General features: G+C 42.8%; 1 protein-coding gene across 1 annotated transcript in view; it reads left to right on the top strand.

Annotated features, from left to right (window-relative positions):
• The window catches only part of LOC120792788 (cytosolic carboxypeptidase 4), a 161927-nt gene that overhangs the window by 126726 nt on the left and 7487 nt on the right, over positions 1–27714 (top strand). The window contains exons 24-28 of the mRNA XM_040132123.1: positions 5751–5880; positions 8284–8415; positions 10996–11058; positions 11382–11495; positions 19564–19718. Coding sequence (XP_039988057.1) covers positions 5751–5880; positions 8284–8415; positions 10996–11058; positions 11382–11495; positions 19564–19718 — 594 coding nt within the window. The remainder of the gene's footprint in view (positions 1–5750; positions 5881–8283; positions 8416–10995; positions 11059–11381; positions 11496–19563; positions 19719–27714) is intronic.

The raw sequence follows: 27714 nt of genomic DNA, 5'->3' as shown, positions 1-27714 counted from the left end.
GCTGATTGAATAGGCTGTGAACTCAGCTGTGGATATATAGAATAAAAGTTACTTTTACAGTCCAGACAATCTTTAATTGCAGCAAAAAAAGTTCACAGGATTTTTTTTCTTTATAAATACAGTGCATAAGAAGTGGTTTCTAGACAGTACAGTCATCACGATCCAGCAGTTTTTTGAAGAAGATGCTCTTTTAGCTGCCCCCTCCAGCTGTGTCTCTGCATGTGTCGCATCTTATTACAGACCACTGGCTCTGTAAACTGGGTGCAACATTCAGTGTGACGCTTCTTTCACAAAGCTCCATTAACCTTAGCACAGTCAACAGCCCGGTACAGCGTTAGGCAACCGAGATGTCTAAGGCAACGAGAATGCGACGCCACATTATGGACACGTTTCATACTAGAAATTAGATAATCATTGAATCTTTCCCCAACTCTCAATACGCATCGCCAAGGTGAGAAACTGTTTTACCACTCAGGACACTGACAAGACAGCCAAACTCAACCAGACCCAAGAACCACTCCAATAACCTTATTCCCTGGCAAATATACAAACTAAATCAGCTCCATTTTGATTTCCAGCCATGCACACAGACAGAAAGGAAGAAGGACAGGTGTAAAGAGAAAAAGTGTCTCCCTAAAACTGAAGACACTGATCTCACCACTCCTTCAAGAGTAGCTGGGTTTGATTCAATAATAAAGCTTAAGAATAACAGCAGCAATATCAACAACAACAATACTGGTTAACAGCTGTAAATGTCAAGTTGTATTTGTCAGTAGAGAATTGTACTTAATGGGAGGATTGGTTTTTTCCCTCTGCATGTATCATCAGAGTTACTGCACAACACAAAAGCTGTGCAGCAGAACACTTCGGAGTCAATGGAAACCATCGGTTTCCATTGACTCCTACACGACACGGAAATGAACTTGCAGAGCCTTGAAACTAGTTTCTGATAGCTAATCCATCACAGGGACAGTCATGTCGGTTTTTATTGTTATCAGGGTTTCACGTTTAACAGGGTAACACACTGCAGACCATTCACAGCCATCTGCACTTACATCTGAATTACCACACAATGATAACATCATGTGGAGAGACTAAGATAAAGTGGAAGCCGTGATGCTTAATATGATGGATTACCAACCTCAAACAAGTTTCAACAGCAGTTTGTTAGTGACTCTAATCTAATGCCAACCGGCACAACAACCCTGCGATGAATAATATCTCTGTGAGGTGATGTTTCCTTCCTTTGGTAAGTTTTCTGGCTTAACACTGAAAAGTGTTCATTATAGTGTATCCCTCATTTACACATGTGAGGGGAGCAGAAAAACAAGGATCACCTGTCTTTCACCGCCACATCACCACCACCTAATATGCCTCAGAATAACAAACAAAAACTGAACACTGCATGAGATAATATTTATCACAGGGCTATTGCGAAGGAATACATTACATTGTGAAGGTGCTGGTGTTTCTGGCAGCTGGAAAGTGGAAAAATTCAAATATCAATTCCATTTCAAAATCTGTGCTAAAGTTCCCCATAACTGGCCTGAATCCAGATCTCGAATTTGTTCGGCGATTCAGAAACTGTATGTAATGGGAACGAAATGGTGAAGACGCTTGGATGAGACTGACGCAGATGTGCTCCAAGTTGACGTGCAGGAATGACAACTTTTAAATTGACATATTTCTTTGAACGGTGTGAAAAACTCCTTAAAAAGCTCGTGTGTTGACTACACACAAGCTGCTGCTGCCACCAACACCAACTCTTTGGAGACTCTTTGAATAAAGTGGATCGCAGCCAGATATTTGTTTAAGCCAGCGTCCACAGGCCATCAGCGTCCGAAGACCCTTCTGCATTGGCTCCAGCCTGCAGCCATGGTGGTGGCCTCTTGCTCGACGTCACTGCAGTCCTGGAGTTTGGCTCGTCGGCTCGTTTTCGTGTGGCCACGAGAGCTAAACCACTCCAACTGTTCACGGTGTGACTGAACGATCTGCGGCGTGACAGCCACAGCTCCTCTGATCTCTTACCTTAAACTTTTCGAAGTAAGTGTTAAGTTTGACTTTACTCTACTTTTCACTCCCCTCTATGTTCACACCAGGACTGAAGAGCCTTACCCAAACCGCATCTCCCATTTCATCAGCCAAAGAGCTGAGGAAGCCTTGGTAACATCACAGATGTAGTAGTTAGTAGCAGGTTCTTCATGCTGACTGAATCACTGACTGAAATGTCCCCTGCCAAAGCAAGGGGAGGGGTACGATTGGAAACTGTAAAGCTGAATGTTGTTTCCCTTTCAGGACTCTTTACTGTACTGGTTAATAGCCCCAGTATTCATTTCTTGTGGGGGAGTCATTAATTTAACTTCACACACTTCATTTGAATAGTTTTACAGCTTATTTGCTTTGACTGATTATTTGGCTCAGCTCAGTCAAGCGTGCCAGCTGACACACACACACACACACACACACACACACACACACACACACACACACACACACACACACACACACTGCTGGAACAATACTATAGCAATTAAAACAATTGGATTAAGAATGAACACATATACATACACAAACACACACATACAATATTAATTTCCATATACATGCACCCATACAAATGTGTGTGTGCATACATACTGGACACACACAGCCTTTTCTACTTGTATTTTGTTTGCCATTGAAACTTGCAGGGAGTAAACCATGTGTGTGTGGCTCTGGATGTGAGCTGTGTCACAACCCCCCCCCCCAAAACCCTCCCCACCCCACCCCAACCAAGATTAGCATTGGCAGGCCAATACATTACACACTCTTATAAGCACACACACACACACACACACACACACACACACACACACACACACACACACACACACACACACAGGTGTCCACCCTTCTGAAATACATTTATCACTGTCACTTACACTGTAGTAGAGCATCCATTTTGCATGGGGGCTCAAAGCCTGGTCTCCCCATTGGTCTTGTGTACGGTCTTTGTCGTCTTAGCCCCGTTTAGCTGCTAATCTCCCCACACGTGTAATCGTTATTGTTTTACAAAGATCCTTTTCTCGTATGACGTAACACATTCATGAGGTCTCTCGGGGTTTTCTGCGTTTTAGCCCTGCTTGTGTTGGGCTGTGTGGGGACAGTCAGTCTGTCTGTCCATCCAGAGCAAGATATCATATTATCACATATATGTCTTCTAGCACCACCCTCTGGGAAAAAAAGCCCCCAATGCCATTACTTTGGTGAATGAGAAGGTATCTTGATATATAATGCCTGGAATTCCATTAGGACAGCTTTTCACTTTGGACACTGTATGAGATTTCGTCTAGCGCCACCCTCAGTCTAAAATGTCAATTATCTAATAAATTAACAGGCAGATTGGAATTTGCGGTTTGCCCTCGTGCTCCCAAGAGGATAATCCCCTTTCATTTCAGTGACTCCATAATCTTTCCTCAAGCTCCACCCTTGGGATGAAATTTATAGTTTTAGCCCCAAAGCTATTAAGATTCTAAAAATAGCATAGAACTGTGTTCAGTCCTCTCTACACTTTTATATTGAGAGTTGTAATACTTCTTCTCAAGACTGTTTTCATGAAAACAATCAAGAACAATTGTTCTTTTATGTGACTATTATTAGTCTTAACTTTTAAAATGGATCCTTAATAAATGAATATGGCATTTTATTTTTATTCCATCATCTCTACAACCATGGAATTGAGACCTACCAATTTTAGAGCACTGTTATTAGGAACTTAGCCATAAAGTAATAAGATCCATCCGTTTTCTGAGGGAAATAAAAGGATTCATTATATGATGAATGAACTGAAATTCTTTGAGAGGGTTAGTTCCTGATCTCTGCTCTTTTAAGCTCACAGGCTTGATACTGTACATGCTGCTCCTTGACCAGACCTTATCACACCCTGTGGTGGAGGCACCGCTCTGACTCTAATTCTGTATGACAGGAAAGGGATGGGAAAAGGCGGTGCTTACCTTGATGACATGTTGGAGGGTACAGTTCCTTCAAACTGTAAATACATGGCTGTCAACTGAACCTCTTTGACTAGCAGCTTCAGCTATGGCTGTATCTATTCCTTGCAATTGCATTTAAAACCACATAAAAGCACTAAAAATGTCTCCATTGTAGAATGTAGATTTATACAGACTGGAGTGGGGGAAAAAGGGTTGTAGTTTAACATGAGATGGAACTCATGTAACTAACTGACTGTGGTTTTGTCAAAGCGTTTTCTGCTGAATTGTCAAACTAACACATCTGCAAACAGGTTTGTTTCTTGCTGCCATATAAGCCAAACAATACTGTCTGATGAAGATAGAGACCGAAAAAGATTCTTCTTTTTTCATGAGTGAGCTACAGCAGATCACTCAAATGGATGAGTCATTAGCTTAACAAAACATACACATACATGTGCACGAAGGCTTTCTTTACCCCATCATCGTCTCCATCTCTTTGTTTCTCTTCCTCCTCTCTCTCCTTCTCTGCATCTTTCTGGCATACAGTAAATGTCACTCGATCAATACAACAGCAGAGTGACTACAATATATACATTTATTCTTCAAGGTAAATTACAAAGACTACACTCTTTAAATGCATGTATCCCTCTCCAAAATATATCTCTTTATTCAAATTTTGTGATTTTGTCTGCCAAGGAATGTGGATGGTACCTAGGTCTACCTATGAATAGTCATGATGGAGCTGACTGACTGGTTCAATGCCAGAAGACCCCATGTAAAATCCCTACCCTGTATCAGCAGCAAGAGTTCATGGCAGACAGACGTTTGTGTCAATCCCAGAGCTAGAATCACTACAATGGTTGTTTCTTTCTGAGAGACTTGCTTGGGTAACCACCGGTCAGTCCCACTGGGAATTTTCAAACTTTTGATAACAATAATGAGCAACACGTTTTGTATGAGCTTGCCACTGTGCTCAGTCTTTGAAACAGTGTCACGAAACCCTGCCCCTGTCTGTGTCAAATCCGTTATAACCAGAGTTACAGCTGCAGAAATAAAATCAAACCCTGACTTGAACAAACACATTTTTATATTTATAGTTACTGATTCCTAACAGCCATATAACTAACTATTAATGGAATAACTGATTCATTAATAATGGAATTAGGTCTTGTACTGACTGCGCTTTTACTGTTGAGTGCCTTGCATAACCTCATTTCACTGTTACTGGAAAGTTCCAGTTGACACCGTTAAATACATTTTTAATGTCTCCTGTTGTGTTGGGTTTTGCCTAAGAGACCTAAAGACTCAAGCATGACGTATGACGCATGAGACAACTCTTAACAGCTTCGTTTGTACCAAAAGATGTTTTAGGGTGGAGAGAGGGACTGAGCATGTGGTGGTGGTGCTGCTGGATGTGCTGTCACCTCCAACAGTCGGTCAAATGTAACCTGATAGAAGGGACAGGCTGAGAGAGAGACATATGATTGTATTTAGCTTCTTTTCTCATAACTAGAACTACAGTGTTAGTGGAAATGATCCATTGTGTAACAGCATATCTGGTTAATTTCTACATTGTTTACAAAGGAGGCGATTGCAGCATGTTTATTGTTTCCTTGTTTTAATTCAGTCATTTGGTTTTTCAATTAACCTGCATTATTCTGTTTTGCATTTACACACACCAAATCATAAAACAAATAACCAGCACCATAATTAACTCTGTGTGGCTAAATAGGTTGGACAGAGGCACTCTTAGTACAAATGCCCCGTCTGTCTCCACAGGAATCGCTGTGATCTGAACACCGAGGATCTGAATCGTCAGTGGTGTAAACCAGACCCCGTCCTCAGTCCAACCATCTACCACACCAAGGGCTTCCTCTACTTCCTCAACAGTATAGGACGAACTCCACTGGTGAGTTGCACATGCTGTTCTACCTAAACTTGTTATCTTAACGTACCTACTCCTCTTGAGCCCTACCTGGTTTTGCTTTGGATGAAAATCTCTACAGCAGGTTGTTCTGCCCCCTACGAGGCTGTAATTTACCTGCACTGAGGTCCGTTTTCAGTTACTACGAACATCTTCATTAAAGATCTGGTTACAGTACACAATTTGTAGTTTTTAGATTTCTGTTTGTGCACAGATGAAACAAACAAGAGAAAATGTGACTCAGTGATCTCTAGAAAAGTTCCTTTAACATTATCCATGCAGATGATTGCTTGTGCTTTAAACATACCCTGACTAGAGAAGTTGGAGATTAGAAAATGGTTGACAAAACAACCAAGTTTGAGTAGAAACAAGACTAAAGGGTCAGGCCTGGTCCTTTCCTTTCATGCCATCTAACTCTACCCTCAGCAATCACTCTGATGTTTTTCCTGATTATTTTCTGGAATCTCAGAATGAATGAAATTTTAGCTGCAACACTGAAAAACTAAAGTAGATTTTCAAATCGATGGGAACCTAGTTAACAGCAAAATGAAAACCTGATTATTTCAGTTTTCCCTCAGAATACTTGCAGTTCATTATTCAGCCAAACACAAAGGTGAAAGGTGTGTGAATATGTGATGGTGAGCCTGTGTGGCACTGAGTATGTGTATGGTGTGAGCACCATTTGTAAGTGTGTTTGCAGTCTTGCAGAAAGTAAAATGAGGCTTTAATGAAAAAATCCTATAATAAATTGACCTTCATTGGCTTATTTAATTGTTCCAAATTAGAGTGGTGAGGTTGTTTTTCAGGCTAATTCATGTAATTAACAGCCAGCTGTTGTTGTAGACTGACATACGGAGAAAAGCGTGTGCACTTCAAAAACAACTTGTTAACCTTTTTAAAGGCAGGAGATTTGCCCTAAAAAAGTATATATATATATATATATAAAGTTGTGGTTGATATTTTATGGCCACGACAGAATTTTAAGAACAGAGTTCAGACTATCTTCAGAAATAAATGCAAACGCAAATTTTGTAAATGTCCAGTACAACCAGGACTAGACAGTGAAACAGTTGTCATGATTTTGCCACTGTTCACCACCACAATGGATTTGAAACGAAGCTATCAAGATGTAAATGAAGTGCAGGCATTCAGTTTTAATTCAAGGGGTTTAACAAAAATATCACATTAACCGTTTAGGAACTACAACCATCAGGGGCTCAAAAGTAATTGGACAAACCGACATAATCATAAATATCAGTATCATTTTTAATACTTGGATGAAAATCCTTTGCAGTCAGTGACTGCCTGAAGTCTGGAACCCATGGACGTCATCAAAGACTGAGTTTCAGTAACTGGTTTTGATGTTGTGGCTAATCGGTATAAGTTTAAGAAGTCAGCAGTTATTCTGCTTTGATTGCGTTTTTACTTGATCATGTTATTTTTCTCATAGCTAGCACACAGCATTCTACTATGAATATATACACTATTGTATATATTAGCTGAACAATGTTTTTGCTATTGTGGGCAAAGTTGTGAAAAGTACTCTAATGCTCTGCAAAGTAGATACATGTAAAGGTAGGAGACAATGCTGAGGTGGTTTCCCTGGTGATTGTACGGAGTAAAATAAAGCAGAATAGATATAAATATATTTGGAAGGAAGCTGGGAACGATATTGAAAAGCTTGACCTCTTACCAGTCAAGTCAGAAACTTGACTGATCCGGGGAGAATTTATCATTACACACTGAAAAATACATAAAATAGGGCGTTTATCATGCCTTCCAAAATCATAGTCAAACGTCAAATCAGTATTGTGATCTGCAATCTCTTCTTGAGGTTGTTTAGATTTGGCTAATGAACTGTCCTTGATTAAGGCTAGGAGAAGATCAATGTCGTGGTTAAAAATAAATAAAGAAAACTAGTTTATTAAACTTTGGGTTTGATTTGTGTAGATACAGAGGTGGTTACGATAACATCGCAAACAGTGGTTGAAGTAGAGAATTGTACGATTGTGACCCCGACTGTCTGTTTTAAGTTCCCATCGTAGTTCAGCTTTCACCTGCTCTACTCACTGTAGCTGTGCTGACACTTTTCCTGCACAATGAGAGACTACTAGTGACATTTAAGTACATCACTGTCAGTTTCACCCCCAAATAAAGTGGTTTAGTTTGTTCAGAACCTGTCGCCACGTTCCCAGATCTCAGACGTTACTTTGGTGAATTGTCATAACTGACACAACCGACGGCCCGAGTCACAATAATACAGCTTGAGTTATAGTAAAGCATAGTTGTCCTCTACGGTCTGGGAAAGATGCTGGTCATGATAGAAAGAAACCAACCCCTCCACCCTGGCCTCCTCGCCCAGATCTAAACATGGTGTTTATCCTGCAGGTTTTCTGTGACTTCCACGGCCACTCCAGAAAGAAGAATGTGTTCCTGTACGGCTGCAGTGTGAAGGAGACTCTCTGGCAGTCTGGCTCCACTGTGGACACTGTAGGACTGAAAGAGGACCCTGGATATAGGGTAAGAGACACACACGCGCAAAGAGCCAAGCCAGCCATAGAGGGTTCAGTTTAAAATGCTACGTGGTCCAGTCTCCATGGTGGTTAAACCTCTGAAACCACACAAACCACTAGAACAAATGTCTGCTAGTGTCTGTGCTGTGGGTTGTCAATCTCTCTCTGTTTCCGGTTTCCGGTTGTGAGCATGCAAGTGGCCGGAGTTGTGAATTGTTTTCTGTCTGTTTCTGGACTATCTCTCCATCTTTTCCTCTGTACATGATCAGGTGAGCTTTATTTATTTTATTAATCGGTTTATTGATTTGTTTGCCGATTGATCGGTGGTCGATCGGCGAACCTCCGCAGGGAGTGCGGATAGTCCCGCGGGATAGCACCGTGACCGTGGAGGAGGTCCTGCTGGCTGCCGGTGAACAGGTGGGACACGATCAGCTTTGTTTCGCCTCCAGAATGAACCGAGCGGTGGTTGTGTTCCTGAAGGACGAGCCTCAGGTTCATCGTCTGACCGATATCGGTGTGTTTATCAGGGAGATTTTCGTGCAGGTCTCCCCGCTGTCGGTGCCCTCCACGCGGATCACTGCATCCGGTTTCCTTTTAGCTGGCCAATCCCTGTACAGCGAGGGATAAGACAGGGTTGTCCTATCTCAGGTCAGCTATACAGCTTAGCTATTGAGCCCCTGCTGTGCAGGCTGAGAGGTCGGCTCAGTGGTCTCTCACTGCCGGACCTCGATCGTCCTCCTACTGTTTCTGCTTATGCCGACGATATTTACATCTTTTTTTCCAGTCGAGAGGATGTTCAACATCTGCAGGACACCCTGACTCTTTATGGAAAGGCCTAATCTGCATGGGTGAACTGGACAAAAAAGCGAAGCTCTGTTGGTGGGACAGTGACGGGATCAGGGAGTGCCCAGTCTGCCTGGACGACTCCAGTGGGGGAAGGAGGGGCTGAAGGTCCTGGGAGTTTTTTTGGGCCCCCGAGGGCTTTCAAAGAAAGAACTGGGAGGGAGCTAGGGAGAAAGCGTGTGCTTGGTTGTCTAAAATGAAATGGCTGCTCCCCCAGTCGTCATATAGGGGAAGGGTTCTGGTCGCCAATAACTTGGTCTACTCGACTCTTTGGCACAAAGTTATCGCTCTGACGCCACTAAGGGACCTGAAAGAGGAAATTCAGAAATCCATCCTGATTTCTTCTGGTATGGTCACCACTGGGTCAGAGCAGCAGCCCTACATCTTCCTTTGTCTGCTGCTGAGGAGAGCCGGTTGACTGGGCTACGACAAACAGCTTTTCCTCCTCCAACCGGAAACAGTGGACCTAACTGGACTGACACCTTTTTACAGCTCTGTCCTGCAGGCGTGGCAGATCTTTAAGATCACACGTCATACAAATGAAACTCCGGGCATGTGGTTGTTTGAAGAACCGTTGTTTTTCAACAACTTTATACAGACCCAGACGTTGCAGTCTGCCAGCTTGCAAGCCGGTCTCAGGGAGGCCGGCTGCACCAAACTGGGACATATGATGAAGGTGACGGCAACATCGGTGGACGACCTGGGAAGGAGGAGCAACATCACCTCTACCAGGCTGATTTACAGAGTGGTGAAGGAGGTCTGTGCTGCCCTGCCACAAAAACAAAAAACTTGTGCAAACAATGGAGCGAAGGCTGCGAGTACAGCTTCCCCTCTCTGTCCGTCACCCCAGCTGTGGGAGAGTGGCATGAATGAGGAGGACAGCTGCTGTCGTTCACAACCCCACACCTGGACCAGTTCCAGGCCGTAGGGAAAAAAGCAGCCTATCAAATGCGTCAAAGTTCTGAACCTGAGCTCTTTGGCGGGGATGAGGGAGTCGAGGTGGACTGAGGTTTTTGGTCCAGGCGCTTCCCCGAAAGGCAGCTGGCGGGCCCTGTACAAGCTGCCCATTGAAAAGCGGACAGCAGACCTCCAGTGGAGGGTTGCACACGGGGCGATAGCTACGAACAAATACAGAGCGCACCTGGATCCTGAACTGGGGGAGGAGTGTGTCTTCTGCTCTCAGCCGGAGACCCTGGAGCATTTGTTTGTTCAGTGTCCTCGGCTGGTGATGCTGTTCGAGCTTTTAAAAAGGTGGTTTCAGGGTATCGGGGAGAAATTTTCTTTCGATTTGTTCATTTTTGGCCCAAGGTACTGTGCTTAAAAGAAGACGGCATATACACTGGTGAACTTTTTATCTGGTTCCTCCAAGCTGGCCATCTGGCTGACGCGCAGGAACCGGGTCCAGGACACCGGCAGCGTGGAACCTGTGCCGGTTCTGCAGGGGCTGTTGAAGGTCCGGTTGAGCCTGGAACACGCTTATTATATAATGATGGACAGCTTGCAGGACTTCAGGCACTTTTGGGCTGTGGGGGGGTTTTATGTTCTGTCGGGGGGGAGGGAGAGCTGATTGTTAATTTCTGACAGAAATTTTCTTTTGGGCGACTGTTCTTTGTTTCTTTTTGTTTGTTTGTTTGTTATTTTTCTTTCTCGTCTTGGGGTGATGGTGTGACGATGATCTGGGTTTAATAAATGTTTTTTTTAAAATCAAATCTCTCTCTTTCTCTCTCACTCTCCCTTTCTCTAGACCATTCCAAAGACCCTGGATCGCATCGCACCGGCCTTTTCTTTCAACAGCTGCAACTATTTGGTAACAACAACAAAAACAATTATAACAATGTTTCATTGACTAAATTATTTGACTTTGTCTCGGACCATTATCATAACCAGTATTTTTGTTATCATTATAACTTTTGTTGTTATGGATTATCAATATTATTCTCCTCCTCAATGCATCCTAATCATCGTCACCATTTTCTCCTTTGTCTTAAGTATTATTTCTATTATATGGGCTCCATCTATTTTCTACCTGTGTCTTTTGTTTACACCAAAGTCACTAAACAAATCTTGTGACATTAAATCTAAACCATATTTGAGCTGCTCCAGTTTCCATTTCTGTTTTGAACTCATCAGGTGGAGAAGTCTCGCTCTGCCACTGCCAGGGTGGTCGTCTGGAGGGAGATGGGTGTGCTGAGAAGTTATACCATGGAGAGCACTTACAATGGCTGCGACCAGGGAATCTACAAGGTTTGTGAGACTGTGTGAAAAAGCCCACTGGCAGCCGAAGGAAGCTCTTTTTCTCTCTGGTCTCGTGGATACGTGTGAAAACAACTCAGAGTAGCTGTGTGGTGTAAACATAATCCCTTGTGTGAGCGGGTCCACACAGCCGGGCTGGGTGTGGCGAACATTATTTGGTGTTTAATGAATATTTAGCCCATGTTACTGTAGCACCTGCTGCAGACACATTTCCTGCAGCTGAATCTCTTCCCCATAGACAGAACATACAGACTAACAATCTGGACATTATTATGCTGATATCATACGAGACAGTATCACCAAATCTGGCAAAAACTGAACTGCATATCTTACTATATGTTATGATAATTGAATAATAAAACTAAGACAGAGGTGAATACAGTACAATACTGTACATTACTTTAGGATTTTTTTATAAATATTATTTTGATATTATAAATGACCTACACGAATGGTAACCTACTGTAAAGTCACTAAACCAGAGATGTTGTAAGGGATATTAAAGGAATAATTTACAGTTGTATAATAAATACAATAGGAAATAGTAATTGTCAAAAGAACATGCAAATCACGTGTGGATCATCACTTTACATGTGAACAATTCCCATATAGGGAGATATGGTTTTCAGACATTTAACGTGATATATTCCCACGGTGCAGGCACATTAGATTTACAGATATTTCCCACCTGAAAACAACAACGTCACACGTAACATCCTCCGTTAACCACTAAATTACATGCGATATATTCATATATAGGCAGGGACGCTGGAAGTCAGTCAGCGTTGGGGATGCTGAGAGAGAGTCTACGTAATGACGTCGCATTGAATGCCGTGCAACATTCAAGATTTTTGTGTTCATTTCAACGGCCGACATTTGACACAGAAACATGATATTTTAGTGTACAACAGACAGCAAACCTGAACACCAACACGCTCTATGTAGCATAGTACCATATTCAGCTATGGGCAGTTCACACACGGAGGGAAGGTTCCTTACCCACGCTCTATGGGTAGGCTTACTTACTTCTAGTTTGCCTGCATATAGGCACAGAGACTATCTGCCCCTAAAAAACAACTATATAGGTCGTCTGCGCAGCAGCATGTTATGACCCATAGTTAGCTTTTATTGTTAGGCGACCTCTAGTGGCTGTAGTAATTATGACAGGAGCAAATGAGGAAGTCAGGTGACGTAGCACTGAGAGCGACTGAGTCCACTTAGGGAGGAGGTCCGTGTGGATGGATGGCTTGAAAAAAGACAGAACTTTGTCCTTTTGACACGGGAGACCACTGTTAGTTTCCCGTTGGAAGAAAAATTGTTGTGGTTGTGTTTTTTTAAATACGATTTTCCACAACCTCAACTGCATGGTTATTACTGTAGCCATGACAACGAAGGTCCGGAATGCCAGCCACCGTATGGGTACTATTTCATGAGACGCTCCTGTGGGGACAAACAACCTATAATGATGAGTTTTCAGATATTTGAAATGAGACAAAACGTAGGTATTGCATTCACGTGCTTTTCAAACATTTCACATGTGAAAATTGGACCTGTGCTTTTAATGTTGTAGCGTTTCCCACCGGTAGACTGCTTACAATTTTCATGAAGTCCTGCTGAAATATATCAGATGGCTGCTTGTTATTTTTTATGAGCACAAAATTAAAACAAATCAAATTCAGTAAGAAATAAAATACACATTTTTTCTATTCTCAGCTGACAGTGTCTCTCCACACACATTGTTATTTTTAATTTACACCACCTTTTCAGTCTCCAGGTTGCCAGCTTTGCTCGTACAGTTGCTGCCCCTCCTGACAGCTCACACTGAAACTAAAGGCCTATGGGGGTATTTAGCTGTTGCAAATTACCATCCAAAATGTTGTGTCTCCACAGTCTTTCAGTTTATCAGATGTAAATGACCACAGTTGATCCGATCTGCTGAAAGTGCCAATAATTAGAAACCAGATGTTGTTATTGTGCCTGACAAATAGCCTGATGTTATTAGTTCAACATGAAGATCAGTGATTGAATGAGATATGAACAATCAGTGCGAGAGGTTCAAGATTTCTAAAACTTTTTCAACTCCTTTGAATAGATTTTCTGTAGACAGATAAAAGCAAAAATACAGCAGACTGTTTAATCAGGCCTACCGGGTGCATCTATCATAAAGCACTGGACTGGTCCTGATGTGACTCATTTAAAGTCAGGAAAACCACATATTCCAGTAGGAGGCCGCTGAGGGAAACAGAAAGGTAAAGTCACGTTGACTTCTGCTCAGACTGCGTTTCCTGCCGGAGTGTGATTAAGTACCGGGCTGATCACTCAGCCTCCAGTCACCAGTTCTAATCTTTATTTTTACAGCACATAAAACCAGAGCTATAAAGAACCTTCAGCACTTTATGGTGCCAAAGCGCAGAATAATTACACGGCATCTGCTAACAATAATAAGACGACAGTTAAGAGTCAAAAAAGTTAAAAGAGATGAGGAAAATGCAGTTAGTCAGGTTTACAGTAAATTTTATATGTAGATATATATATATGTGTATGTATATATGTGTATGTTTATATGTATATATGTATGTATATATATGTATGTGTATTTGTATATATGTGTATATGTATGTGTATGTGTATATGTATATATATAAAAAAATAATAATCTCCCTCTTACCCCCCTCCCATGGGGGTTGGTGGTGTGTCTTCCTCAAGCTCGGGCCCTCTACCAGAGGCCTGGGAGTTTGAAGGTTCTGCGCAGTATCTTAGCTGTTCCTAGTACTCCGCTCTTCTGGACAGAGACCTCAGATGTCGTACCTGGAATCTGCCGGAGCCATTCTCCCAGTTTGTGGGTCACAGCCCCCAGTGCTCCAATTACCACTGGCACTTCTGTTGCCTTTGCTCCCCACATCTTTTCTAGCTCCTCTTTCAGCCCTTGGTATTTTTTGATTTTTCTCGTGTTCCTTCATCTTGATGTTGCTGTCGCTTGGGATCGCTACGTCTATCACTACTGCCTTCTTCTGTTGTTTGTCGATCAACACGATGTCCGGTTGGTTAGCCATCACCAGTTTGTCAGTCTGGATCTGGAAGTCCCACAGGATCTTGGCTTGGTCATTCTCAACCACCTTAGGAGGTGTCTTCCATTGCGACCTTGGGCCCTCCAACCCATACTCAGTGCAGATGTTCCTGTACACTATGCCAGCCACTTGGTTATGGCGTTCCATGTACGCTGTTCCTGCCTGCATCTTACACCCTGCTACTATGTGCTGAACTGCCTCAGGAGCATCTTTGCACAGCCTGCACCTGGGGACCTGTCTGGTGTGGTAGATCCCCGCCTCCATTGATCTTGTACTGAGTGCCTGTTCTTGTGCTGCCATGATTAGGGCTTCTGTGCTGTCCTTCAGTCCAGCCTTTTCCAGCCACTGGTAGGATTTCTTTATATCAGCCACTTCACAATATCAGTGACCTCTATCTCCTTCTTTGGCCAGCTTATTATACCAGCGGGGTATCTGATGACTGGCACTGGTACTTGTCGATGGCCTGTATCTTAATCTTCCCATTCAGCCGACTTTTCAGGACCTGCTTTACTCTTTGTAAGTATTTGGCTGTGGCTGACTTCCTTGCAACCTCCTCAAGGTTCCCATTTGCCTGCAGGATCCCAAGGTAGTTGTAGCTGATAGTTTTAGTTGTAGCTGTCCTGAACGGAGGGGGTTGAACTGCCTTCTGGTAGTTCAACCCCTCCGTTCTGATCATCTTCCCTCTCTTCGATACCATCCGACCACACTTATCTAGTCCCAATGACATTCCGATGTCGTTGCTGTAGATCCTGGTGAGGTGGCTCAGTGAGTCGATGCCTCGCTCATTCCTGGCATACAGCTTGATGTTATCCATGTAGAGGAGGTGACTGATGGTTGTTCCGCTTCGGAACTGGTACCCGTAGGCACTCTTTGAGATGGTCTGGCTGAGGGGGTTCAGGCCTATGAAGAACAGCAGCGGGGATAGTGCATCACCTTGGTATATGCCGCACTTGATTGTAACATGTGTATATGTATATATGTGTATATATGTATATGTATATGTATATATATATATATATATATATATGTATATGTGTATATGTGTATATATATATATATATATATATATATATATATATATATATATATATATATATATATATATATATATATATATATATATATATATGTATATATATATATATATATATATATATATATATATATATATATATATATATGTATATGTATATGTGTATATGTGTGTATGTATGTATATGTATATATGTATATGTGTATATTAATGCAGTGCTTTTCTCAGAGCTTTTATTATGAAAAAGGCAATTTATTATGAAAAAGGGTGATTAGCGCAGCTCATACTCATCTCTACGGTAAATGACATATACAACCAGAGAATTTAAGAAATGTGCTAAAGAGCTGCAGAGTCACTGTAAATGACCCATTTCAGAAGACATCATTTGATTTTAAATCAGTATCAACAATGATGACGATGCAGGTTCATGTGTGTGAAAAATGTAATGTTCTAACTCAAACGAGAGACAGGACACATGAAAGTTGAACAGACTCACATGATGGACAGACTTCATCATCCTGAATATTAGTCATTGGGTCCTGTAGCTAGCAAGCCAGAGGAGAATGTGATGTCGCACAACTTATGTGAGCCGACCTCACAACACATATTGTTTACTTTGTGTTTCCATCCCATTTTTCTATCATCACATTTTGCACGCCTTGCATCTCCAGTGGGGACAAAGTATGAACTGCCTGCGGAATGTCACTCTGAATGTGTCAAAACGAGGACACAAAATGGCATAACTGCTATTTGACTGTAAAGAAAAAGCCATCATTTTCAGCTCAGGAACAGTGTTTTGGGCCAGTGGGGAGGCAGAGAGAAGGATATGAACTAGGAGAAGGAGATGAGGCAACAGGGAGTAGAGCTGATCTACATCAGGGAAGCCAGGGCTGTCAGACTAAAACAGGGCACAGATCACTCAATTTTTATTCTTTCCAAAAATTCCAATTACCTCTGGGGAGCTGTATTAGAGATGTTCCCAGAAAGCCAAATACAACAGCAAAGCACAGATAATGGGTTTCATACATGCTTCCTTGTTTGTACTGGGAAGACTATGAAGAAAACAGAGATGGAGGTGATTGAAAACCAGTTTGGTCTTGATTTTTTATTTTATTTTTTGCATGTTTATAAATCACGTTTTCTACTCCAATGACCAAAATGTTCATTTTCTAGATTGTCAATTTTTGGAATATGTTATTCCTAAATTCCAGGCAGCCATTTTCTTTCCATTTCAATACACAATGAGACTCAATGTGCAGAAGAAGAGATCAGTTTATACCATCAAAACATTCGATTAAGGGAGGTCTGTTTCGGACTATTTCCGTAACCTTGTGAAACCGATGAGCTGACATTCAAACCCACTTCACTCAATGACTGGTTGGCCGTGTGCAGGTTAGAGAGTGAGCTGGGTTTGAACTTTCCTCTCAGCTCTCTTTTTTCTTTGTTACACAACTACAGTACTTCTGTCCCTTTTCATGTGAGCCACCGAGTGCAGCACCAGAATGCTCTTTTCACTCCACCTTCCAGTTCGGCCGTTCAGAACAACTAAAAAAAACGCATCTGATTTCCATGGTGGGAAAACGCGTCTTAATAACCATTTGCTCTGAATATATGTGGTTGTATATTTATTAATTTATTTGACAGGGTTTGTAAAAAATCTGTCTGACCTACAATGAACGGGAGACTTTCAAATGACTCCAGACTTTGAAACATATCATCATGTCAGTGAGAAAAAGATGATATAAACAGCAAACAAATTAAGTGAAATGCAGCTGCAGGGGTTGCTACTGGATTCCAATTTCTGCCCAGTTCCACAGTGAAAAAAAAACACAAAAATCAGAAGTCCAAAGCCCCTCAGACCACTCCTGTAGTCCAGCAGGTGCAGGTTGACGGTATATGTTTTCATACAAAAGATGATACTAAAATGACTTTCCTGTGAAAGCCATATGGCAGACAAGAAGAAATTATTATTTAACCACTTCAGCAGCAGTGGACTATTCATTAGCATAAGAGCCTTGATATTAACATAAAATAACAGAGGCTGAGCTGACAGCTATATCAACACATATCAGCACATCAGGGACTGCTCTGGAGCTTTGATTGGTATCAAACGTCCTCCACAGCAGACGGAGGTTTTGCTCTTTCCAAGTTCCAGAGTGACCTTTTAACCTCAACACAAACACGCAGTCCTTATAATGTTCGCACAATGGAAATCTGGACGTGGGAGGAGGCAAGGTCGGGTGAACGGCTGGGTCAACAGTGTTGGATTTAAACAGTGGCCACGGTCATGTGGGTAGTTTTGGAAAGCAGAGCAGAGTGACCCATTGAGTCATTTAGGTATGAGGAATTTGAGGTGACAGCTGCTTAAGGCTACCAGGGACCGTCGGGCTGCGATTTTCTGGCTCATGTCTGAGGAAGCAGCTGGAAAGCTGTGAACCTAAGACCAGGATGAAGAATGACTCTCTCTCCTGAAACCTGTGGGCTTCACCAAGAAGTCCTTTGATATTCAACTCAGGGACACAATTCTACCGGGATAAAGTCAAGCGACAAAGAGGGGACACCTAGCTGTATCGATGTGACAAATAATTAGAGTCCCTAGCACCCGCACATATACACACATGCAGGTGAGGATAGACACACACACAACACAGGCATTGATTTTTGACGCGCATCCTACCTCACATCGAATGTAGGTGTTTTAGTCGATATATTAGAAACCTCATGGGAAACAGTCCACCTATGGACACAGAAAGCACACATAGACATGCACAGTCCCCTGCACACGCTCGTTCCTTTCTCCCAACGCGCACGTCGTTTTCCGTGCAGGCCATCGAGCCGCATGTCGCCAAGTGGAAAGGGGAAGTTGGGGAAGGCGGCGGGAGAGGAGGAGGAACGAGGCAATGGATGGAGGCAAAGTCAACAAAACAAGAAAAGAGAAAAAGCGAAAGAAAAGGGGGGGTGAGCTCTGGAGAGAGACGGGGGGGGTAATGTACAATATGCAGAGAGCTAGATAATTAAGGGGAATGGTAAACTGATGTAGTTCGCACTTCTCTTGCCATATAAAATAATACGCTGATAAAAAACGAGGCAAATGATAAATAAAAACAGAAAGCAGAGTGCTCCCTTTTCTCTGTGGCCAGATGGAAATGAATTATGGCAGAACGCTCAATGTTTAATATGAGGCATTTCCAGAGAGACGGTGAATCATGGCACAAATGATCAGATAAATGCAGCCTAAAAGAAAATTCCGGTGTATTTTAACCTCCGCAGTAGCCTTCCACGAGTTTTTTCCACACGGCACCTGGGTCGGAAGACGAGTAACGACGAGCGACGGCCAACTCACACTGACCTCCATGAAGACAGTCTCGCTGACCTACTGTAAGACTTTGTCGGACTTGAAGGACAAGGCCTTTTAGCTGTCGCTGTTATTTGTTTTGTATAGCATTAAACATAGTCATCAGTGTTATCTTTATTATCATGCCATTGTTATCCACTGTGGAGTGTTTGTGCCCCGTTCCTTCTAAACAAACCTCTATAGCTTCTCCTTTCGTGAATGTAAAGAATGAGATTTGGTGCAGCAGGAACGGCAGATGAGGGAAACACACACGTGATTTGAGGACAGGAAAGCTGAGCTGGGGTCACTTCTGTGGGATTCCGACTACAAGCGACCCCCCGCTTGCTATTGTGGAGTTAATGAATTCTCAAAACACGTAGTCATTTCGACCGTAATTTTTTGCCATCAGAATCAATCATCATAACCAAATATTGGTTAGGATCTGTCTAAATAATTCATAGTTGCTGCAAATAGACATCAGCGTGTTTTTTCTTTACACGCAGCTCTGGTTGTCGATACAAAGACGTACGTGAGTGTGAGGCGGTGTTTACATGTATGCATAAGCTCCCCTTTTGATTCTAAAGAAGTACAATTCTTTTTAATTCATTTTGTCTGTGTGTGCAGGGCCTGCAGACAGGAACCAGGGAGCTGCAGGAGATGGGGCTGAAGTTTTGCCACAGTCTGCTGTCTTTAACCAAAGATATGAGGGCGCTTCATAACAGGAGACTCATCAACCACGTTGACCTGGATCACAGCGTCCTGGACCACAAGTCTCACAAGTAAGACACCGTCCCGACATGGCCTGCGACACGTGCAGTTTGGTCGAAATGCCCTCATAGGGGTAAAAGGAATGAGGATAACCCTCCAAAGTGAATGTTAGGGGTCAGGCTTCCAGTCACACCCATTTCCACCTGCAAAGGGAAAGGTTGGACCAATGCATGCGCCGGAGTCACGCACCTTCCTGAAAGTATCGCCTCGTGCCGTCCGCAGGCAGATGTTGAGGCAGCGTTTTAGACTTTGCCGAGTCTGAATTATTCATGTAGAATTTCAAATAGTATATAAACTTAAATACGTGCTACGGGTGAGCGCCGGGTGTGTTTGGCCTCGGGTTGTAAATGAAGCGCTTTCCTCAGGATCGCCCCAGGCTGTAAATACCAGTGTGGATGTGCTTATTCAGAAAGAAATCCGTCACACATACCGGTACCTCTGCTGACAGTGGCCTCAGGACCAGACCAAAACCAGAAGGCGTTGCAGCTGGCAGATCAAACCCTATTCCCCCGCACGGACTTTCGTGAACGTCAGCCAGCAGCACGATGCACGCCGGTGCTGTTGATGCTGGCATCACTTTGCACGGAGAGCGAATCCTCTTAGAAAATGTCCAAAGGCATTCTGGGAAATCTAGTAAATAGCCTATTGAAGCAGGCATAGATGAGACAGGTCAAGGCTGACGCTGGTTCTGCACAACGTTTTGTCCGAAGATTTCTGGAATGCTAATCGGTGAGGTTAGATCACATTTCTCCCAGCTCGCCGCTGATGGTCTAGAACTCCGCTGCGCACGTGGCCGCGGAAAGCAGAGAGCTGAGAGCTGCGTTCACACACAACACAAAGCACATGTTTGTTCCTGACTCCCGACCTCATATGACCACTGAAGTCTTCTAGCAGTCAGTGTTTACTCACCACAAACAGCCGACATCCATCCCTGTGTGTGTGTGTGTAGCACGAGACATGGGCGCACACACACACATACACACACAGAGGCACACTTCTCGGTTCCCGTACCGCGGTGATTGATGTGTGGATCCAAAGTGGAGCTGAATGGCTTCTATTGATTTTCAGGCACCCGTTCAATCTCCACGGTGAGCTCTGACAGCAGCGGGTGCGGGGGGGTCTCCTCACCTGAATACACACTGCCTGTAGTGTATTTGCTGCCTAAGTTCATCTGATTCCATGAATAGTCATATTGTTTTGATCCATTCGGAGGCGTGAGCGCTTTTCCTGCTTTGTCTTCCTTTGTCTTTGAGTCCATTTTTACGTTTTCTTTCTCATTAAGTCTCTCCCTCAATCATTCTCTCCTCTCTGGCTTGTTCCCAGCTTCCTCCCTTCTTTCTTCTCCCCTGTCTCCCTTCTCTTTCCTCACCTTATCCGGTCTGCTTGTGCCGCGTGCTTGACAGAGCAGCGAAGCAGTATGATTCGTAAAATGTCATCCACCATTTAAATGTGAATGACGGAAGATCCTCCACTGATTTCTTGTCATTTACAGGTAATTACATGCTAGACTCACAGCATTTACGCCCTGTGACACTGATGTGGGACTACCTACCTCTCCCTGTGTGTTTCGGTCTGTGACTCTACCTCTCTCCTCTGTCCTGTCTGACAGAGGGGTCTTCTCTTACATATTTCTCATTATGATTGACCACTCATAACCTGCAGTAAGAATACGGTGATGTTTTTGCTGTAAAGATGACTGTTTTTACAAAAAGATAAAAGTTGCCTCCAAACAGGCTGGATCACGGAGGAGGGTGTAAATCATGGGAGGGCCATGCTACGATTACAACCCTAATCCCCTCAGATTGGAAATGCGTGCCCTCAAATTATATGTTGTTCTCTACATAACGCAATGCGGATTTACTTTGCTTACTTGAGGCTCATTGAGCTCAGTTCATCCGGTTGAAATAATACCAGTGATTTCTACCCTGGATCAGGTGCACTGTTACTGTCTGCGCGTGTAGCACATCCATCTGTAGCCACGGAGTACTGCAGAACATTTACCAAGTTTTTATGGGCTGAAGAACAGTCACACTGTCACATCTCATTCCCCATGGAACAGAAGATCCCACAGAATGAGTTTAACAGAAGTCAAAGGCAAAACGGGTTCATGTTGACCAGCCAGAACCAGAATGAATCCATTCTCATGTATCTGTGGTCAGGGTCGACGTAAGCATGTCTTCAGTTTGAGTGGGTCAGATCAAGCGCGTTGAGTGGACATGATTGAATATGTAACTCGACTGTAATAACTGCAAGTCTGGTGATATTCTATATTTTCTATTCTCATCAAGTCCGAACGCTGAATGTCTCCTACTGGAGCAGAGAGCCACGGACAGAGGAGGGCAGGCAACACGTTGCCGGTCGCAGACACTGCCGTGACGTCCCATTGCACTTCAATAGACCAGGCTGTGATCAGAGCATCATTAACAATATAACAACCTCCAGAGATAAAGAGCTGTGTCGCGATCACTGGCAGATCACAGCACCGTGGATCAGGTCCTTAATAAAGGCAACGGCTAGTGTGGTATCAGTGGAGAAAAGCATTAATCAATAACGTCTTCCTGTGAAGTTCCTTTGAATAATTAAAACCAAGGAAGGGAAATGCGATGGGACAAGGAACTGGGAATTAAACCCAGTGGGACACACAGTGGAATAGCTTCGGCTTTTCATCACCTCCATTATGTTGATATGATAGGGGGTTAGGGACGATGAATGCCAGCCTTCCTCACCGTGTTATTATCAACTTGAAAAGGCTGCACCTGTGGAGAAAACACCTGTTTCTACAGTCTCAGCCAGTCCTGGCACAACCGAAAGATTTTTAGAGGCATAGGGATTGAAAACACTTTGCATCCATGACCCTGATCTGGCACTGTACGGGTTAGAAACCCGCCCCAGGATCCCAAGGAGTTGCTCGTTATTATTACATCCCACGATGAGGTTTTTGGCTTTTCTCAACTTTTTTCAAACTGTGGTGAAAACTGCAGTCAATCACGTCAGAGGCTGTTGTTCATCAATCTGTCATCATGTCGTGTCGATGTGTGGGTCTCCGCCTCCTCCTCCATCTCATGTGTGTGTCTGTAGGAAGGTGGTAGGAGAGAGTAAGTCAGATGGTAAAACGAGATGATCTGCCTTTGAGAAAAAAAGTTTTCTTAACTTCCTCATGGCAGAAAAACGGCAGTGATTAAAAAAATTCTTTTCATACTTGTCATGGTGCATTTGTAGATGTTTCTAACTCTTTTAGCGTTGAGTCACTTCTCTGGTTTGTATTGGCCAATTGTTTGCAGTGTTAATATAAGGTAACATTACTTAGAAATTCAATTTCAAATTAAAGTAACATTTTGTACAACCTGTCTTTTAGGGTACAGCTCTTTGTTTTTTGCTAAGCGTATTTGCAGCTACTCTTTTAAGACGACTTACTCGTCATTTTTGTAATTACTCAGGTTACATAAGTGCTGTGACTACGGCAATGTCACCCAGTAGCATCACCAGGCAACAGATTTGCCGTTTTGTTTTCCTCGCAGTCTTTTCTCGTTAGGGTCTACTGTATCTATGTGACTTGGCAGCTGTGACTGTGCCTGACTCTAAATTAATGAGTCTAAAGCAACACAGAAATGTCTCTGCTGTATTCCTAACACAGTTCTCTCCACCCTGAGTGAATCATTGCATTTTATAGTAATGCTCCGGTCCTTTTTTATGATATCTGGTTTGTGTGACTTATGACCAGTCCACAGATACCTTTCATGTAGATTTAATCAGAATATTGCCTCCTAAGTAGGCGTCAGAGGTCAGAAAATGGAGTATCAATCCACCACGCTCTTATCTACTATCTGTTATTTTTGTTATACTATTTAACAAAGTATTTTTAAGTAATAAAAAGAGAAATCAAACTACCCCTTTACACCAGGGATACAAAGTCTGTTAAATAAACACTGATGAACAAACTAAATAGTTATCCAAAGCTATGAGAACCACTTTACATTTATCCTACCCCACAAAGACAAAATAATGCTTATCCAATTTGTCAGGCACTCCAACACCTGCTGCAAAATAAGCTTGAAATTAATATCTTCTGTCTTTGAGAGCATTGGTGCTGTTTTTAATCCAAGGTAGCTGATCTGTTTAAGAGGCCACTGCATTTTAAAGCCATCCTCTCTGTGTTCATTAACTGGCAGAAGTTCTGCTCCTGTTTATTTTATGGCCAGAAAATACTCCAAATTCCCGAATGATTGTAATAATTGTTTTAATTGATAATAATGGTGCTACATCAGACAAGTATATAGTCATATCTGCGTATAAGGGAATTTGATATTCTTTAATACTTGTATTTGCTCTTATTTGACATGCAAGGGGTTCTATTGCTAAAAAGAACAATCGTGGAGAAAGTGGCAGCTCTTCTTTGTTCCTCTGCAGTTTAAAACAATGGGTTATGGAAGCATTTATTGAGATTCGTGCTCCTGGACTTGCAAAAATAGTTTTAATTCCTTTTCAAAATGAAGTCTGAGGGCGTAAGGCATGATCAAGATTAAATAATTCCCCTGTATTCTCAGAAAAGGATCTATTTTTAAAAATTAAAGTTTGTCCACATGCATTAAACTTCCTATGTGCTTTTTTTAACTAACTGGCCAATGTGCAGGTTGTATTGGGAGTTGGGTTGCTCAGGATGCCATGACAAAAAAATTCCTCTGAAGGGATGCTGTGGTCTAAAAAGGTTTGGGAACCACTGTTGGTCTATGAAAAGGTACTGCAGCTCTAAACTGTTGGTGTAGATGTTCACGGCCCCTAGAGGATGACTTCCAAGGTTTATTTTTTCAGTGTTTTTTGGTGACTCCTTGACTTCTCTAATTTTACCACCCTAGGCCCAAATTTCTGCTTGCTCAGAAGAAATGTCCACATCTATCAGGCAGATTTCCATGAAACTTGCTGAGCACATTTGTATTCCCCAGGGGCTAAAGCTTATTTTATTGTTATGACCCTGAGTCATCACTTGTATTTGTGTTTGAGTGCGATTATGGGATTTTATTGTGCTGTTGTCCCTCCCTGCCCGAGGGTGGTGCTGTTCGCCCTGTTCTGTGTGCTTTTCCCAGTGTGTTGATTTGCAGGTGGGCGGCTGTTGACCGAACTGAAGACTGACGCCACTTACTTTAAATTGGCACCTGTCGATGCCGGCTTGTAATTCACCTCAGTCCTGGCTCCCCAGTGACCTTATATTGATCTCTGTTGTACATAATGGTAAATATCTTCTAGAAGAGCAGTCCTGATAGCTGTAAGAGTGAGAAACCTTTTTTTGTGTTGACAACTTTTCTCCTGTTTGTGTTAGGGAGGCAGGTAAGATGCCGGTATTTTCTTTTCTTTTCTTTTTGTTTAAGTTTGGCAAGTTAGTTGTTAATATTATATATTGCTTTGTTTGTTGTTTTCTGCTGCACTTTCCCCGATGCCTGTTCTACCCCGAATGATGAATAAATCAAGTCTGTTTCGACAGCAAATCTGCAGTGGTACTGGACATCCTTGGGTGTGGTGAAAGAGGGGAGTGATTTTTTGCTATGCCTAGGTTCCCCCTAGGCCCTCTTTTCATTTCATAATATGGGCTATAATGAACGTTACAGCCTTTAGGTGTGTAGTACTCAGGTCCATGGTGTGCTAGAAAAGACCTAGTTTGTACAACATGTTGTCCAACCTCGTCAGAAGGCCAATGTGTTTGTAGTGGTTCTGAAGGTCCATACTGAAAGGCAGGGTGGAGTGCCAAATCTCACAGAGAGTGGCGACAGGCATCCGTCCCGGAAGACATTCGTAGCCTTGACTTCAGGTGTTCCCGTGAAAAGTGAAATAGCTGAGTGAAGAAAGAAAAAAGAGAGCCGAGAAAGATCAGAGTCATATTCGGGTGAAGATGTTCACACAGACAGTGGGGGTTATAATGACCAGTTCGATAGTAAATATGTTATTACCCACTGGAGCAGATGCTTTTTGTGGATAAAGTACAATATATGCTCCATTCATTAGGTTCTATGGTTTCACTGCCAGTGTGTTTTCCTCTGGTGGGCTGTGTGGCTCTTTAGTTTGATATGCTGTCTGCTCTGCCTGTTAGATAATCATGTCAGCCCTGCTGATGTGGTCACAGTCAATTGGGCGTGCTCTGACAGCGGGAGAATAGGACGATAGGAGTTGGGCCTACACATGTCCTTCATTAGCATGCACTAATGCTTACCCCTGAGACTGTCCTCATCAGAAAAATCCCGGCACATGTCATTTGTTCAAACACTTGAAAAGACTTATGATCATGTTTTCCTGACAAGTGAGAGTAATTATGGTGATCACTAAATAGCAAAGGCAAATAGAGTTGCAGCCATGGTCTGCAGGACAGATTTTGTGATCTGCACATTTCTGACTGTCACTACTCGTGTGTGTACACGAGGACACATCTTTGTATGCAGACAGTGTCAACAACCAACAGTCAACATTGGTTAGCCATGTCCTTCAAATGCAGTTTTCCCTTTTTCCCCTGAAGTAAAAAGTAAAAATCTTATTTTACTCTATCTGACACATTTATCTGCATCGGGTTGTTCCACGTCTTGGTTAAAGCTCTATGATGGTTAGACTGAGGGAGTCAAACTCATTTCATCATCTTGCTCAAAAACAACTCCTTTAATAGCCAATAATTCTTGCACAGAGACCTACCAAGGTCACATCATCCATTTTTACAGCACTGGAGTTCGCTCATTGTCTTCTGGGTTTGGTTTCTCACACCGCTGTCTCCAGTCTGGCCAGATACAACTGGATCGATATAACAGACAACTTTCTCCAGCTACATGTTTCGGAGTTTATCCCTGGGAAACATCTGGTAGAAGCAGACCCAAGGATATGAAAGGGATCTTTGTGAAAGGAAGAGATATTAAGAAAGTCTTAGCTGAGACTGAGTGTGGAGTTATGGCCGAGCCTCCAGGGCCTTCCCCTCCTGCGCTCCCTCATTTGGTCACAGAAGACACTGCCTGCCTCTCTTGTTGGCTCTCTCTGGGTTTCTGTCTATCTCATGAAAGCTCCGCCTCTGTATCTGCACCACATGCTGTCCGTCCTTATCTCGTTCTTTTTACTCACTTGCTTCTCACCCCTCTGCTTTCTGTTTCTCTCTCATTGCACCCACAGGAGCTTCTCCATGTCTTTGAAAAAGCACTGTTAGAACTGTGGCTTATCACTATGACTCAGAGCTAGTATGGCACCCTTCCAGGCTTGCAACCAGCTGTGCTCAATGGAATACATTTAGCTCTGTCCTGATATTCTCTTTCAGCTTTCAGCGGACAAAAGTAACTCTGTATGATGCTTATATTCAAAATAATATTGCTATAGCTGCCCACCACAATCCCATCCTGCTGCTGTTTGTCACTGAGCAGGTCCATTGGCGTTAATGTGGTTAAGTGCCTTGTTCCAGGGCAGATCAGTCATAGACACTGAAAAAGCAGCACGCTTTCATATTCCTTTTAGACTCTAAAGTCCTCTCTAATGTGACCCCATTAGTGACTCCTAAGCCTAAAAAAAAAAGCGATGCCAACATGGTGCATGTGTACGTGCAGGGCAATATGCTGATAAATATCAGCGTCATCATAGAGGATGAAAACTATTTAGTATGTTAACCATTATAAAATACACTCAGTTACCAGTTTATTAGGTCCAGCTCATGAAAACTAATGCAACATAAAACAACAGCCCTGCAATAAACAATAAGCACTACCTTCATTAATATTCATTCTACCCTCATTGACATAAATTGGGTGGAAAAAATGTCTAGGTCTAAGTATAGGGCAATGCAATTCCACAGCAGCATAAACTACATCCGACCTCCAAAATGATCCTAAAGTTGAATTACCTCTCTAAAACTTATCATATATTTGATTTTCACATCCCCATTATCATTATAATCATTCATGACCCCTTGTGATTGTCATCTATTTGTGTAGGTGTGGGTGTGTTGTGTTTGTTAAGTGTACCAGAGATGATTTGCTGCCATTTTAGCATCCAGCG

The sequence above is a fragment of the Xiphias gladius genome, chromosome 8, assembly GCF_016859285.1.
Source record: "Xiphias gladius isolate SHS-SW01 ecotype Sanya breed wild chromosome 8, ASM1685928v1, whole genome shotgun sequence".
In the NCBI taxonomy this organism is placed as follows: Eukaryota; Metazoa; Chordata; class Actinopteri; order Istiophoriformes; family Xiphiidae; genus Xiphias; species Xiphias gladius.
Note: the sequence above shows the minus strand (reverse complement) of the source record. Positions and strands in the feature narration are given on the sequence as shown.